Source organism: Salvelinus alpinus, chromosome 6 (genome assembly GCF_045679555.1).
Source record: "Salvelinus alpinus chromosome 6, SLU_Salpinus.1, whole genome shotgun sequence".
Lineage (NCBI taxonomy): Eukaryota > Metazoa > Chordata > Actinopteri > Salmoniformes > Salmonidae > Salvelinus > Salvelinus alpinus.
Window position 1 is genome coordinate 79,589,187 of NC_092091.1, and position 15,824 is coordinate 79,605,010.

Genomic DNA, 15,824 nt, shown 5'->3' on the forward strand with positions numbered 1-15,824 from the left:
CATGTTGTATTCGGCGCATGTGACAAATAACATTTGATTTGATTTACAATTTAAAGTGTAAATATTTATTTTCCGTTGTGTAAATCCAAGAGTCTGTTTTTGAGTTTAAACATGATAAAGTGCAATGTAAAGCGTGTGTGTGTGTGTGTGTGTGTGTGTGTGTGACAGGTCAGTTCATCACTAGATGTGTCTCAGAGTGTTGAGGAGGACCCTTTAGTGGACGGACCGCTGATCTCCCATAATGCCCTGCAGTCCGCTATCAGGAGAGAACTCACTACTCTCCCCACACACTTTCCTGCTGTCCTGCTGCTGCTGCTGCAGGTACACACACACGCACACACACACACATCCCTGTTGTAGTGTATACACACACACACACACATCCCTGTTGTAGTGTATAGACACACACACACACACGCACACGCACACACACACACATCCCTGTTGTAGTGTATAGACACACACACACACACACATCCCTGTTGTAGTGTATAGACACACACACGCACACGCACACACACACACATCCCTGTTGTAGTGTATAGACACACACACACACACACATCCCTGTTGTAGTGTATAGACACACACACGCACACGCACACACACACACATCCCTGTTGTAGTGTATAGACACACACACACACACACACACACACACACACACACACACACACACATCCCTGTTGTAGTGTATACACACACACATCCCTGTTGTAGTGTATAGACACACACACACACACACACACACACACACACACACACACACACACACACACACACACACACACACACACATCCCTGTTGTAGTGTATACACACACACACACACACAGGTCTCTATAGTCTACAGGTCTCTATAGTCTACAGGTCTCTATAGTCTACAGGTCTCTATAGTCTACAGGTCTCTATACTCTACAGGTCTCTATAGTCTACAGGTCTCTATAGTCTACAGGTCTCTATAGTCTACAGGTCTCTATACTCTACAGGTCTCTATACTCTAAAGGTCTCTATACTCTACAGGTCTCTATACTCTACAGGTCTCTATACTCTACAGGTCTCTATAGTCTACAGGTCTCTATAGTCTACAGGTCTCTACAGGTCTCTATACTCTACAGGTCTCTATAGTCTACAGGTCTCTATAGTCTACAGGTCTCTATAGTCTACAGGTCTCTATAGTCTACAGGTCTCTATACTCTACAGGTCTCTATAGTCTACAGGTCTCTATAGTCTACAGGTCTCTATAGTCTACAGGTCTCTATAGTCTACAGGTCTCTATAGTCTACAGGTCTCTATAGTCTACAGTTCTCTATACTCTACAGGTCTCTATAGTCTACAGGTCTCTATAGTCTACAGGTCTCTATAGTCTACAGGTCTCTATAGTCTACAGGTCTCTATAGTCTACAGGTCTCTATAGTCTACAGGTCTCTATAGTCTACAGGTCTTTATAGTCTACAGGTCTCTATACTCTACAGGTCTCTATAGTCTACAGGTCTCTATAGTCTACAGGTCTCTATAGTCTACAGGTCTCTATAGTCTACAGGTCTCTATAGTCTACAGGTCTCTATAGTCTACAGGTCTCTATAGTCTACAGGTCTCTATAGTCTACAGGTCTCTATAGTCTACAGGTCTCTATACTCTACAGGTCTCTATACTCTACAGGTCTCTATACTCTACAGGTCTCTGTACTCTACAGGTCTCTATACTCTACGGGTCTCTATAGTCTACGGGTCTCTATAGTCTACGGGTCTCTATAGTCTACAGGTCTCTATACTCTACAGGTCTCTATAGTCTACAGGTCTCTATAGTCTACAGGTCTCTATAGTCTACAGGTCTCTATACTCTACAGGTCTCTATACTCTACAGGTCTCTATAGTCTATACTCTACAGGTCTCTATAGTCTACAGGTCTCTATACTCTACAGGTCTCTATAGTCTACAGGTCTCTATAGTCTATACTCTACAGGTCTCTATAGTCTACAGGTCTCTATACTCTACAGGTCTCTATAGTCTACAGGTCTCTATAGTCTATACTCTACAGGTCTCTATAGTCTACAGGTCTCTATACTCTACAGGTCTCTATAGTCTACAGGTCTCTATACTCTACAGGTCTCTATACTCTACAGGTCTCTATAGTCTATAGTCTACAGGTCTCTATACTCTACAGGTCTCTATACTCTACAGGTCTCTATACTCTACAGGTCTCTATACTCTACAGGTCTCTATACTCTACAGGTCTCTATACTCTACAGGTCTCTATAGTCTACAGGTCTCTATAGTCTACAGGTCTCTATAGTCTACAGGTCTCTATAGTCTACAGGTCTCTATAGTCTACAGGTCTCTATAGTCTATAGTCTACAGGTCTCTATAGTCTACAGGTCTATAGTCTACATGTCTCTATACTCTACAGGTCTCTATAGTCTACAGGTCTCTATAGTCTACAGGTCTCTATAGTCTACAGGTCTCTATAGTCTACAGGTCTCTATAGTCTACAGGTCTATAGTCTACTGGTCTCTATACTCTACAGGTCTCTATAGTCTACAGGTCTCTATAGTCTACAGGTCTCTATAGTCTACAGGTCTCTATACTCTACAGGTCTCTATAGTCTACAGGTCTCTATAGTCTACAGGTCTATAGTCTACAGGTCTCTATACTCTACATGTCTCTATACTCTACAGGTCTCTATAGTCTACAGGTCTCTATAGTCTACAGGTCTCTATAGTCTACATGTCTCTATACTCTACAGGTCTCTATACTCTACAGGTCTCTATAGTCTACAGGTCTCTATAGTCTACAGGTCTCTATAGTCTACAGGTCTCTATAGTCTACAGGTCTCTATAGTCTACAGATCTCTATAGTCTACAGGTCTCTATAGTCTACAGGTCTCTATAGTCTATAGTCTACAGGTCTCTATAGTCTACAGGTCTCTATAGTCTACAGGTCTCTATAGTCTACAGGTCTCTATAGTCTACAGGTCTCTATAGTCTACAGGTCTCTATACTCTACAGGTCTCTATACTCTACAGGTCTCTATACTCTACAGGTCTCTATACTCTACTGGTCTCTATACTCTACTGGTCTCTATACTCTACAGGTCTCTATACTCTACAGGTCTCTATAGTCTACAGGTCTCTATAGTCTACAGGTCTCTATACTCTACAGGTCTCTATACTCTACAGGTCTCTATACTCTACAGGTCTCTATAGTCTACAGGTCTCTATAGTCTACAGGTCTCTATAGTCTACAGGTCTCTATAGTCTACAGGTCTCTATACTCTACAGGTCTCTATACTCTACAGGTCTCTATAGTCTACAGGTCTCTATAGTCTACAGGTCTCTATAGTCTACAGGTCTCTATACTCTACAGGTCTCTATACTCTACAGGTCTCTATACTCCAGGTATATGTTCTGTCTGACAGGTTCTCTCTCTGTGTCCCCAGGTGGTGTATGTGTCTCTGAGTGTGTGTGTTGCCGTGGTGTGTGTGTTGGAGGTTGGCCGGGAGGAGTGTGTCCGTGTGTTGGGTCATGTTCGGGGGCAGAGTGTGGTGCTGATTGGGAAGGTGTTTGTGTGGCTGTGTGTGTTGTTGTTTTGTGTGTGTGTACAGCATCACCACAGCCGAGTGAGAAGCAGAGGATACCTCCGTTTCTATAGAGACAACCGTACCCTGAAACACCTGCCCTTCCTCATCCACTCGGCAGGTACGCACCCTGAAACACCTGCCCGTCATTGGCCCAGCGTCGTCCGGGTTTGGCCGGGGTAGGCCGTCATTGTAAATAAGAATTAGTTCTTAACTGACTTGCCTCGTTAAATAAATAAAATCCACTCTGCAGGTTCCTGCTAGTCTTCTCTTCTCTTTCTCTAGTTGTTAGTTCTTCCACAGTTGAATGTTTTACAGCAGGTTCACCTCCTACCACACAGAGGAGACAATCACACATTAAACTTACCTTATAGACTTGGACTCATGTCAAGTTTGTTTGTGTGTGTGTGTGTAGGTAACACGGCGGTGTTGGTGGTCATGTCAGCTGACCTGTCAGAAGCGGATCATCTTCCTGTTTATCTGCTGCTAGGGATTCTGGGACTGGAGCTCCTGGTCTCTCTGCCTTGTCTGATCATCTACACAGGTACCCCTCTCCCCCAGCCTGTCTAAAGAGTGATCTGTATCACAGGTACCTCTCTCCCTCTCCCCCAGCCTGTCTAAAGAGTGATCTGTATCACAGGTACCCCTCTCCCTCTCCCCCAGCCTGTCTAAAGAGTGATCTGTATCACAGGTACCCCTCTCCCCCAGCCTGTCTAAAGAGTGATCTGTATCACAGGTACCCCTCTCCCTCTCCCCCAGCCTGTCTAAAGAGTGATCTGTATCACAGGTACCCCTCTCCCCCAGCCTGTCTAAAGAGTGATCTGTATCACAGGTACCCCTCTCCCTCTCCCCCAGCCTGTCTAAAGAGTGATCTGTATCACAGGTACCCCTCTCCCCCAGCCTGTCTAAAGAGTGATCTGTATCACAGGTACCCCTCTCCCTCTCCCCCAGCCTGTCTAAAGAGTGATCTGTATCACAGGTACCCCCCTCCCTCTCCCCCAGCCTGTCTAATCTGCATCACAAAGGCCTTTGTCCTGCTCTATTCAGACACCCAACAGAATGACAATCCCTATTCAGCCCTCTCTCTCTCAATTCTTTTCAATTTAAGGGGCTTTATTGGCATGGGAAACATATGTTAACATTGCCAAAGCAAGTGAAGTAGATAACAAACAAAAATGAAATTAACAGTAAACATTAGACTCACAAAAGTTCCAAAAGAATAAAGACATTTCAAATGTCATATTATGGATATATTCAGTGTTGTAACCATGTGCAAATAGTTAAAGTACAAAAGGGAAAATAAATAAACATAAATATGGGTTGTATTTACAATGGTGTTTGTTCTTCACTGGTTGCCCTTTTCTTGTGGCAAATTGGGTTTGTTTTCTAATTCTTTGTGGATCTGTGTAATCTGAGGGAAATATGTGTCTCTAATATGGTCATACATTGGGCAGGAGGTTAGGAAGTGCAGCTCAGTTTCCACCTCATTTTGTGGGCAGTGTTGCACATAGCCTGTCTTCTCTTGAGAGCCAGGTCTGCCTACGGCGGCCTTTCTCAATTTATTTTTTTATTTCACCTTTATTTAACCAGGTAGGCTAGTTGAGAACAAGTTCTCATTTGCAACTGCGACCTGGCCAAGATAAAGCATAGCAGTGTGAACAGACAACACAGAGTTACACATGGAGTAAACAATAAACAAGTCAATAACATGGTAGAAAAAAAAGAGAATCTATATACAATGTGTGCAAAAGGCATGAGGTAGGCAATAAATCGAATAATTACAATTTAGCAGATTAACACTGGAGTGATAAATCATCAGATGATCATGTGCAAGAAGAGATACTGGTGTGCAAAAGAGCAGAAAAGTAAATAAATAAAAGCAGTATGGGGGGTGAGGTAGGTAAATTGGGTGGGTAGTTTACAGATGGACTATGTACAGCTGCAGCGATCGGTTAGCTGCTCGGATAGCAGATTTTTAAAGTTGTTGAGGGAGATAAAAGTCTCCAACTTCAGAGATTTTTGCAATTCGTTCCAGTCGCAGGCAGCAGAGAACTGGAAGGAAAGGCGTCCAAATGAGGTTTTGGCTTTAGGGATGATCAGTGAGATACACCTGCTGGAGCGCGTGTTGCGGGTGGGTGTAGCCATCGTGACCAGTGAACTGAGATAAGGCGGCACTTTACCTAGCATAGCCTTGTAGATGACCTGGAGCCAGTGGGTCTGACGACGAACATGTAGCGAGGGCCAGCCGACTAGGGCATACAGGTCGCAGTGGTGGGTCGTATAAGGTGCTTTAGTAACAAAACGAATGGCACTGTGATAAACTGCATCCAGTTTGCTGAGTAGAGTATTGGAAGCTATTTTGTAGATGACATCGCCGAAGTCGAGGATCGGTAGGATAGTCAGTTTTACTAGGGTAAGTTTGGCGGCGTGAGTGAAGGAGGCTTTGTTGCGGAATAGAAAGCCGATTCTTGATTTGATTTTGGATTGGAGATGTTTGATATGAGTCTGGAAGGAGAGTTTGCAGTCTAGCCAGACACCTAGGTACTTATAGATGTCCACATATTCTAGGTCGGAACCGTCCAGGGTGGTGATGCTAGTCGGGCGTGCGGGTGCAGGCAGCGAACGGTTGAAAAGCATGCATTTGGTTTTACTAGCGTTTAAGAGCAGTTGGAGGCCACGGAAGGAGTGTTGTATGGCATTGAAGCTCGTTTGGAGGTTAGATAGCACAGTGTCCAAGGAAGGGCCGGAAGTATATAGAATGGTGTCGTCTGCGTAGAGGTGGATCAGGGAATCGCCCGCAGCAAGAGCAACATCATTGATGTATACAGAGAAAAGAGTCGGCCCGAGAATTGAACCCTGTGGTACCCCCATAGAGACTGCCAGAGGACCGGACAACATGCCCTCCGATTTGACACACTGAACTCTGTCTGCAAAGTAGTTGGTGAACGAGGCAAGGCAGTCATTAGAAAAACCGAGGCTACTGAGTCTGCCGATAAGAATATGGTGATTGACAGAGTCGAAAGCCTTGGCCAGGTCGATGAAGACGGCTGCACAGTAATGTCTTTTATCGATGGCGGTTATGATATCGTTTAGTACCTTGAGCGTGGCTGAGGTGCACCCATGACCGGCTCGGAAACTGGATTGCACAGCGGAGAAGGTACGGTGGGATTCGAGATGGTCAGTGATCTGTTTGTTGACTTGGCTTTCGAAGACCTTAGATAGGCAGGGCAGGATGGATATAGGTCTGTAACAGTTTGGGTCCAGGGTGTCTCCCCCTTTGAAGAGGGGGATGACCGCGGCAGCTTTCCAATCCTTGGGAATCTCAGATGATACGAAGGAGAGGTTGAACAGGCTGGTGATAGGGGGTGCGACAATGGCGGCGGACAGTTTCAGAAATAGGGGGTCAAGATTGTCAAGCCCAGCTGATTTGTATGGGTCCAGGTTTTCCAGCTCTTTCAGAACATCTGCTATCTGGATTTGGGTAAAGGAGAAGCTGGGGAGGCTTGGGCGAGTAGCAGCGGGGGGGGCGGGGCTGTTGGCCAAGGTTGGAGTCACCAGGAGGAAGGCATGGCCAGCCATTGAGAAATGCTTGTTGAAGTCTTCGATTATCACGGATTTATCGGTGGTGACCGTGTTACCTAGCCTCAGTGCAGTGGGCAGCTGGGAGGAGGTGCTCTTGTTCTCCATGGACTTTACAGTATCCCAGAACTTTTTGGAGTTAGAGCTACAGGATGCGAATTTCTGCTTGAAAAAGCTGGCCTTTGCTTTCCTGACTGACTGCGTGTATTGGTTCCTGACTTCCCTGAACAGTTGCATATCGCGGGGGCTCTTCGATGCTATTGCAGTTCGCCACAGGATGTTTTTGTGCTGGTCGAGGGCAGTCAGGTCTGGAGTGAACCAAGGGCTATATCTGTTCTTGGTTCTGCATTTTTTGAACGGAGCATGCTTGTCTAATATGGTGAGGAAGTAACATTTAAAGAATGACCAGGCATCCTCAACTGACGGGATGAGGTCAATATCCTTCCAGGGTACCCGGGCCAGGTCGATTAGAAAGGCCTGCTCGCAGAAGTGTTTTAGGGAGCGTTTGACAGTGATGAGGGGTGGTCGTTTGACCGCGGACCCGTGGCGGATACAGGCAATGAGGCAGTGATCGCTGAGATCTTGATTGAAGACAGCAGAGGTGTATTTGGAGGGCAGGTTGGTCAGGATAATGTCTATTAGGGTGCCCATGTTTACGGATTTAGGGTTGTACCTGGTGGGTTCCTTGATGATTTGTGTGAGATTGAGGGCATCAAGCTTGGATTGTAGGACTGCCGGGGTGTTAAGCATATCCCAGTTTAGGTCACCTAACAGAACAAACTCTGAAGCTAGATGGGGAGCGATCAATTCACAGATGGTGTCCAGGGCACAGCTGGGAGCTGAGGGGGGTCGGTAGCAGGCGGCAACAGTGAGAGACTTATTTCTGGAGAGATTAATTTTTAAAATTAGAAGTTCGAACTGTTTGGGCATAGACCTGGAAAGTATGACAGAACTTTGCAGGCTATCTCTGCAGTAGATTGCAACTCCTCCCCCTTTGGCAGTTCTATCTTGACGGAAAGTGTTATAGTTGGGTATGGAAATCTCAGAATTTTTGGTGGCCTTCCTAAGCCAGGATTCGGACACGGCAAGGACATCAGGGTTGGCAGAGTGTGCTAAAGCGGTGAGTAAGGCAAACTTAGGGAGGAGGCTTCTGATGTTGACATGCATGAGGCCAAGGCTTTTTCGATCACAGAAGTCAACAAATGAGGGTGACTGGGGACATGCAGGGCCTGGGTTTACCTCCACATCACCCGAGGAACAGAGGAGTAGTAGGATGAGGGTGCGGCTAAAGGCTATCAAAACTGGTCGCCTAGAGCGTTGGGGACAAAGAATAAAAGGAGCAGATTTATGGGCGTGGTAGAATAGATTCTGGGCATAATGTGCAGACAGGGGTATGGTGGGGCGTGGGTACAGCGGAGGCAAGCCCAGGCACTGGGTGATGATAAGAGAGGTTGTATCTCTGGACATGCTGGTCTCAATGGGTGAGGTCACCGCATGTGTGGGGGGTGGGACCAAGGAGGTATCAGAGGTACGGAGAGTGGAACTACAGGGTCCATTGCAAACCAAAACAATGATAATGATAGCTAGCCTGAACAACAGTATGCAAGGCATATTGATATTTGAGAGAGACATACAATAAGGCATAAAGTGATTGCAGGTCTTGATTGGGAGAGCTAGCTAAAACAACAGGTAAGATAACAGCAGCAATAACAGGGTGCTAGTCTAACACAGCAACAACAGGTAAAAATGGCGACGACTAGGCAGAGAGGGTCGGATTAACTACACACAGATCCTGAGTTAAAGCACAGAGCCGACAGATAAAACACAAATAAACAGAATGGAGTACCGTGAATTAATGGACAGTCAAGCATGCATCAGCTATGTAGCCAAGTGATCATAGTGTCCAGGGGGCAGCCGTAGATGGAGCAGGGAGGCCTCCACTAAGCTAGCACGCGGCGTTTAAAGTTAGTAGCCCGGGGGGTGGTCTGCTCAGACGGAGGGGGTCTGCTCAGACGTGGTCGTGTCGACAGAGAATCCAAGCCAGATGGCGATGGCGAAAGAGAGGTTGTGAATTGTAGAATTGTGTTTGCTAACTGGTGCTAGCTTCGTGGCAGTGGCGCTAGCTGCGCTAGCTGCAAGCTAGCTGTGAGGATCAGAAGTAGTGGCTCAGGGATTACGGCAGGAATCCGGCGTTGTTGTCGAGAGACAGTCCGATGCTGGTAAATTGGTGAGTAATATCCAGGCTAATAACAGGGCTGGTGTCTGTGCAGAAGGTAAAAGCTACTAGCAGCGGCAAAAAAAATGGCTAAATTAGCTTGTAGCTGGTATTGTAGCCCAAGAATTCGCTGGTAGACCTCTTCAGCTAGCCGGCAGATGGGCCTAGCTCGAGGCTAGCTCAAGGCTAACTGGTGCTTGCTTCGGGACAGAGGTGTTAGCCAGTAGTAGCCACTCGGTTGCAGCTAGCTAGCTGTGATGATACGGTGTAATTGTCCAGAGCTTGCGTCAGGAATCCGGTGATGTGGTAGAGAAAAAGCAGTCCTATATGCTCTGGGTTGATATCGCGCTTGCGGACTGGCAGGTATTGGCACGGTATTGAAGCTGGCTGTGTCCGAGTTGAGGGTGAAGACCGCAGCAGTGGCTAACTGACTACTAGCTAGTAGCTTGTTATCTGGCTAGCTTCTGATTGGGGTTACGGTTCTAAAGTATAAAAAAATAGCAGGTCCGTACCACATTGGGTGAGGCGGAATGTAGGAATGTATATTCAGTTCCTAGATGGAAAGTGAAATTAAAATATATACGAAATGTATACGAAAAATACGAAGACTATTTACACGGGACAGGACAAGACAAAGAAACGTCTGACTGCTACGCCATCTTGGATTATGTGTTAGCAAGGCTATGCTCACTGAGTCTGTACATAGTCAAAGCTTTCCTTAAGTTTGGGTCAGTCACAGTGGTCAGGTATTCTGCCACTGTGTACTCTCTGTTTAGGGCCAAATAGCATTCTAGTTCGCTCAGTTTTTTGACACATTGGAAATAATTTATATTTTAGTTTTCTCATGATTTCGTTGGGTCTAATTGTGTTGCTGTCCTGTCTCACCCCACGGCCCTGTGGAAAGAAATGTGTATGTTTCTTGCCAATTTTAACTGCACATTTGTTGTTTGTGTACATGGATTTTATAATGTCGTATGTTTTTCCCCTAACACCACTTTCCATCAATTTGTATAGCAGACCTTCATGCCAAATTGAGTCAAAAGCTTGAAGACTTTGCCTTTTTTGGGGTTTGTTTGTCATTTAGGAAGTGCAGGGTGAATACGTGGTTTGTTGTAAGGTCATTTGCTAAAAAGCCAATTTGACATTTGCTCTTCAACTCTCTCTTTCTTTGGTAGATCATGGCTCTACAACACCTTAGTTGGTAGATCGTGGTTCTACAACACCTTAGTTGGTAGATCATCAACACCTTAGTTGGTAGATCATGGCTCTACAACACCTTAGTTGGTAGATCGTGGCTCTACAACACCTTAGTTGGTAGATCGTGGCTCTACAGCACCTTAGTTGGTAGATCAATACCTTAGTTGGTAGATCAACACCTTAGTTGGTAGATCATGGCTCTACAACACCTTAGTTGGTAGATCGTGGTTCTACAACACCTTAGTTGGTAGATCATGGCTCTACAACACCTTAGTTGGTAGATCGTGGCTCTACAACACCTTAGTTGGTAGATCATGGCTCTACAACACCTTAGTTGGTAGATTGTGGCTCTACAACACCTTAGTTGGTAGATCATGGCTCTACAACACCTTAGTTGGTAGATCGTGGCTCTACAACACCTTAGTTGGTAGATCGTGGCTCTACAACACCTTAGTTGGTAGATCGTGGCTCTACAACACCTTAGTTGGTAGATCGTGGCTCTACAACACCTTAGTTGGTAGATCATGGTTCTACAACACCTTAGTTGGTAGATCGTGGCTCTACAACACCTTAGTTGGTAGATCAACACCTTAGTTGGTAGATCGTGGCTCTACAACACCTTAGTTGGTAGATCATGGCTCTACAACACCTTAGTTGGTAGATCTTGGCTCTACAACACCTTAGTTGGTAGATCATGGCTCTACAACACCTTAGTTGGTAGATCATGGTTCTACAACACGTTAGTTGGTAGATCGTGGTTCTACAACACCTTAGTTGGTAGATCGTGGCTCTACAACACCTTAGTTGGTAGATCGTGGCTCTACAACACCTTAGTTGGTAGATCGTGGCTCTACAACACCTTAGTTGGTAGATCGTGGTTCTACAACACCTTAGTTGGTAGATCGTGGTTCTACAACACCTTAGTTGGTAGATCGTGGCTCTACAACACCTTAGTTGGTAGATCAACACCTTAGTTGGTAGATCGTGGCTCTACAACACCTTAGTTGGTAGATCATGGCTCTACAACACCTTAGTTGGTAGATCGTGGCTCTACAACACCTTAGTTGGTAGATCGTGGTTCTACAACACCTTAGTTGGTAGATCGTGGCTCTACAACACCTTAGTTGGTAGATTGTGGCTCTACAACACCTTAGTTGGTAGATCATGGCTCTACAACACCTTAGTTGGTAGATCATGGCTCTACAACACCTTAGTTGGTAGCTCGTGGTTCTACAACACCTTAGTTGGTAGATTGTGGCTCTACAACACCTTAGTTGGTAGATCATGGCTCTACAACACCTTAGTTGGTAGCTCGTGGTTCTACAACACCTTAGTTGGTAGATCGTGGCTCTACAACACCTTAGTTGGTAGATCGTGGCTCTACAGCACCTTAGTTGGTAGATCAATACCTTAGTTGGTAGATCAACACCTTAGTTGGTAGATCATGGCTCTACAACACCTTAGTTGGTAGATCGTGGTTCTACAACACCTTAGTTGGTAGATTGTGGCTCTACAACACCTTAGTTGGTAGATTGTGGCTCTACAACACCTTAGTTGGTAGATCGTGGCTCTACAACACCTTAGTTGGTAGATCGTGGCTCTACAACACCTTAGTTGGTAGATCGTGGCTCTACAACACCTTAGTTGGTAGATCGTGGCTCTACAACACCTTAGTTGGTAGATCGTGGCTCTACAACACCTTAGTTGGTAGATCGTGGCTCTACAACACCTTAGTTGGTAGATCGTGGCTCTACAACACCTTAGTTGGTAGATCATGGCTCTACAACACCTTAGTTGGTAGATCATGGTTCTACAACACCTTAGTTGGTAGATCGTGGCTCTACAACACCTTAGTTGGTAGATCGTGGCTCTACAACACCTTAGTTGGTAGATCAACACCTTAGTTGGTAGATCGTGGCTCTACAACACCTTAGTTGGTAGATCGTGGCTCTACAACACCTTAGTTGGTAGATCATGGTTCTACAACACCTTAGTTGGTAGATCGTGGTTCTACAACACCTTAGTTGGTAGATCGTGGCTCTACAACACCTTAGTTGGTAGATCGTGGCTCTACAACACCTTAGTTGGTAGATCGTGGCTCTACAACACCTTAGTTGGTAGATCGTGGCTCTACAACACCTTAGTTGGTAGATCGTGGTTCTACAACACCTTAGTTGGTAGATCGTGGCTCTACAACACCTTAGTTGGTAGATCGTGGTTCTACAACACCTTAGTTGGTAGATCGTGGTTCTACAACACCTTAGTTGGTAGATCGTGGCTCTACAACACCTTAGTTGGTAGATCGTGGCTCTACAACACCTTAGTTGGTAGATCGTGGCTCTACAACACCTTAGTTGGTAGATCGTGGTTCTACAACACCTTAGTTGGTAGATCGTGGTTCTACAACACCTTAGTTGGTAGATCGTGGTTCTACAACACCTTAGTTGGTAGATCGTGGTTCTACAACACCTTAGTTGGTAGATCGTGGTTCTACAACACCTTAGTTGGTAGATCGTGGTTCTACAACACCTTAGTTGGTAGATCGTGGTTCTACAACACCTTAGTTGGTAGATCGTGGCTCTACAACACCTTAGTTGGTAGATCGTGGCTCTACAACACCTTAGTTGGTAGATCGTGGTTCTACAACACCTTAGTTGGTAGATCGTGGCTCTACAACACCTTAGTTGGTAGATAATGGTTCTACAACACCTTAGTTGGTAGATCGTGGCTCTACAACACCTTAGTTGGTAGATCGTGGCTCTACAACACCTTAGTTGGTAGATCGTGGCTCTACAACACCTTAGTTGGTAGATCGTGGCTCTACAACACCTTAGTTGGTAGATCGTGGCTCTACAACACCTTAGTTGGTAGATCGTGGCTCTACAACACCTTAGTTGGTAGATCGTGGCTCTACAACACCTTAGTTGGTAGATCGTGGTTCTACAACACCTTAGTTGGTAGATCGTGGTTCTACAACACCTTAGTTGGTAGATCGTGGTTCTACAACACCTTAGTTGGTAGATCGTGGTTCTACAACACCTTAGTTGGTAGATCGTGGTTCTACAACACCTTAGTTGGTAGATCGTGGTTCTACAACACCTTAGTTGGTAGATCGTGGTTCTACAACACCTTAGTTGGTAGATCGTGGTTCTACAACACCTTAGTTGGTAGATCGTGGTTCTACAACACCTTAGTTGGTAGATCGTGGCTCTACAACACCTTAGTTGGTAGATCGTGGCTCTACAACACCTTAGTTGGTAGATCGTGGCTCTACAACACCTTAGTTGGTAGATCGTGGCTCTACAACACCTTAGTTGGTAGATCGTGGTTCTACAACACCTTAGTTGGTAGATCGTGGCTCTACAACACCTTAGTTGGTAGATCGTGGTTCTACAACACCTTAGTTGGTAGATCGTGGTTCTACAACACCTTAGTTGGTAGATCGTGGCTCTACAACACCTTAGTTGGTAGATCGTGGCTCTACAACACCTTAGTTGGTAGATCGTGGCTCTACAACACCTTAGTTGGTAGATCGTGGCTCTACAACACCTTAGTTGGTAGATCGTGGCTCTACAACACCTTAGTTGGTAGATCGTGGTTCTACAACACCTTAGTTGGTAGATCGTGGTTCTACAACACCTTAGTTGGTAGATCGTGGCTCTACAACACCTTAGTTGGTAGATCGTGGCTCTACAACACCTTAGTTGGTAGATCGTGGCTCTACAACACCTTAGTTGGTAGATCGTGGCTCTACAACACCTTAGTTGGTAGATCGTGGCTCTACAACACCTTAGTTGGTAGATCGTGGCTCTACAACACCTTAGTTGGTAGATCGTGGCTCTACAACACCTTAGTTGGTAGATCGTGGCTCTACAACACCTTAGTTGGTAGATCGTGGCTCTACAACACCTTAGTTGGTAGATCGTGGTTCTACAACACCTTAGTTGGTAGATCGTGGTTCTACAACACCTTAGTTGGTAGATCGTGGTTCTACAACACCTTAGTTGGTAGATCGTGGTTCTACAACACCTTAGTTGGTAGATCGTGGTTCTACAACACCTTAGTTGGTAGATCGTGGTTCTACAACACCTTAGTTGGTAGATCGTGGCTCTACAACACCTTAGTTGGTAGATCGTGGCTCTACAACACCTTAGTTGGTAGATCGTGGCTCTACAACACCTTAGTTGGTAGATCGTGGCTCTACAACACCTTAGTTGGTAGATCGTGGCTCTACAACACCTTAGTTGGTAGATCGTGGCTCTACAACACCTTAGTTGGTAGATCGTGGCTCTACAACACCTTAGTTGGTAGATCGTGGCTCTACAACACCTTAGTTGGTAGATCGTGGCTCTACAACACCTTAGTTGGTAGATCGTGGCTCTACAACACCTTAGTTGGTAGATCGTGGCTCTACAACACCTTAGTTGGTAGATCGTGGTTCTACAACACCTTAGTTGGTAGATCGTGGTTCTACAACACCTTAGTTGGTAGATGATGGCTCTACAACACCTTAGTTGGTAGATCGTGGTTCTACAACACCTTAGTTGGTAGATCGTGGCTCTACAACACCTTAGTTGGTAGATCGTGGCTCTACAACACCTTAGTTGGTAGATCGTGGCTCTACAACACCTTAGTTGGTAGATCATGGCTCTACAACACCTTAGTTGGTAGATCGTGGTTCTACAGCACGTTCAGTGTAACAGGGTCTAGGTCTGCTGATTCAGTACCACTACGTCTTTGCTCCCCTGTATATCTGACACCTTCCACTGCAGATGGGAAAGGCCGACATTGGTGTATGCAGTGCATGGAGGGAGAGGAGGGAGAGAGGAAGCGGAGGGAGAGGAGGGAGAGAGGGAGCTACTGTAGATAAGAGATCTCTTTCACACTGAGATGGGCTTTATCCTGCCCACAGGCTACACACACTGATCCCAGGTCAGATTAGGGGCGTGAGGCTATACAAATCAAAATGTATTTGTCACATGCGCCGAATACAACAGGTGTAGTAGACCTCACAGTGAAATGCTGAATACAACAGGTGTAGTAGACCTTACAGTGAAATGCTGAATACAACAGGTGTAGTAGACCTCACAGTGAAATGCTGAATACAACAGGTGTAGTAGACCTTACAGTGAAATGCTGAATACAACAGGTGTAGTAGACCTTACAGTGAAATGCTGAATACAACAGGTGTAGTAGACCTCACAGTGAAATGCTGAATACAACAGGTGTAGTAGACCTCACAGTGAAATGCTGAATACA

General features: G+C 45.5%; 1 protein-coding gene across 3 annotated transcripts in view; it reads left to right on the forward strand.

Annotated features, from left to right (window-relative positions):
- The window catches only part of tmem192 (transmembrane protein 192), a 39,729-nt gene that overhangs the window by 3,288 nt on the left and 20,617 nt on the right, over positions 1–15,824 (forward strand). For all 3 annotated transcript variants that reach the window (XM_071408107.1, XM_071408105.1, XM_071408108.1), the window contains exons 2-4: positions 169–321; positions 3,437–3,695; positions 3,990–4,118. In XM_071408107.1, coding sequence (XP_071264208.1) covers positions 169–321; positions 3,437–3,695; positions 3,990–4,118 — 541 coding nt within the window. The remainder of the gene's footprint in view (positions 1–168; positions 322–3,436; positions 3,696–3,989; positions 4,119–15,824) is intronic.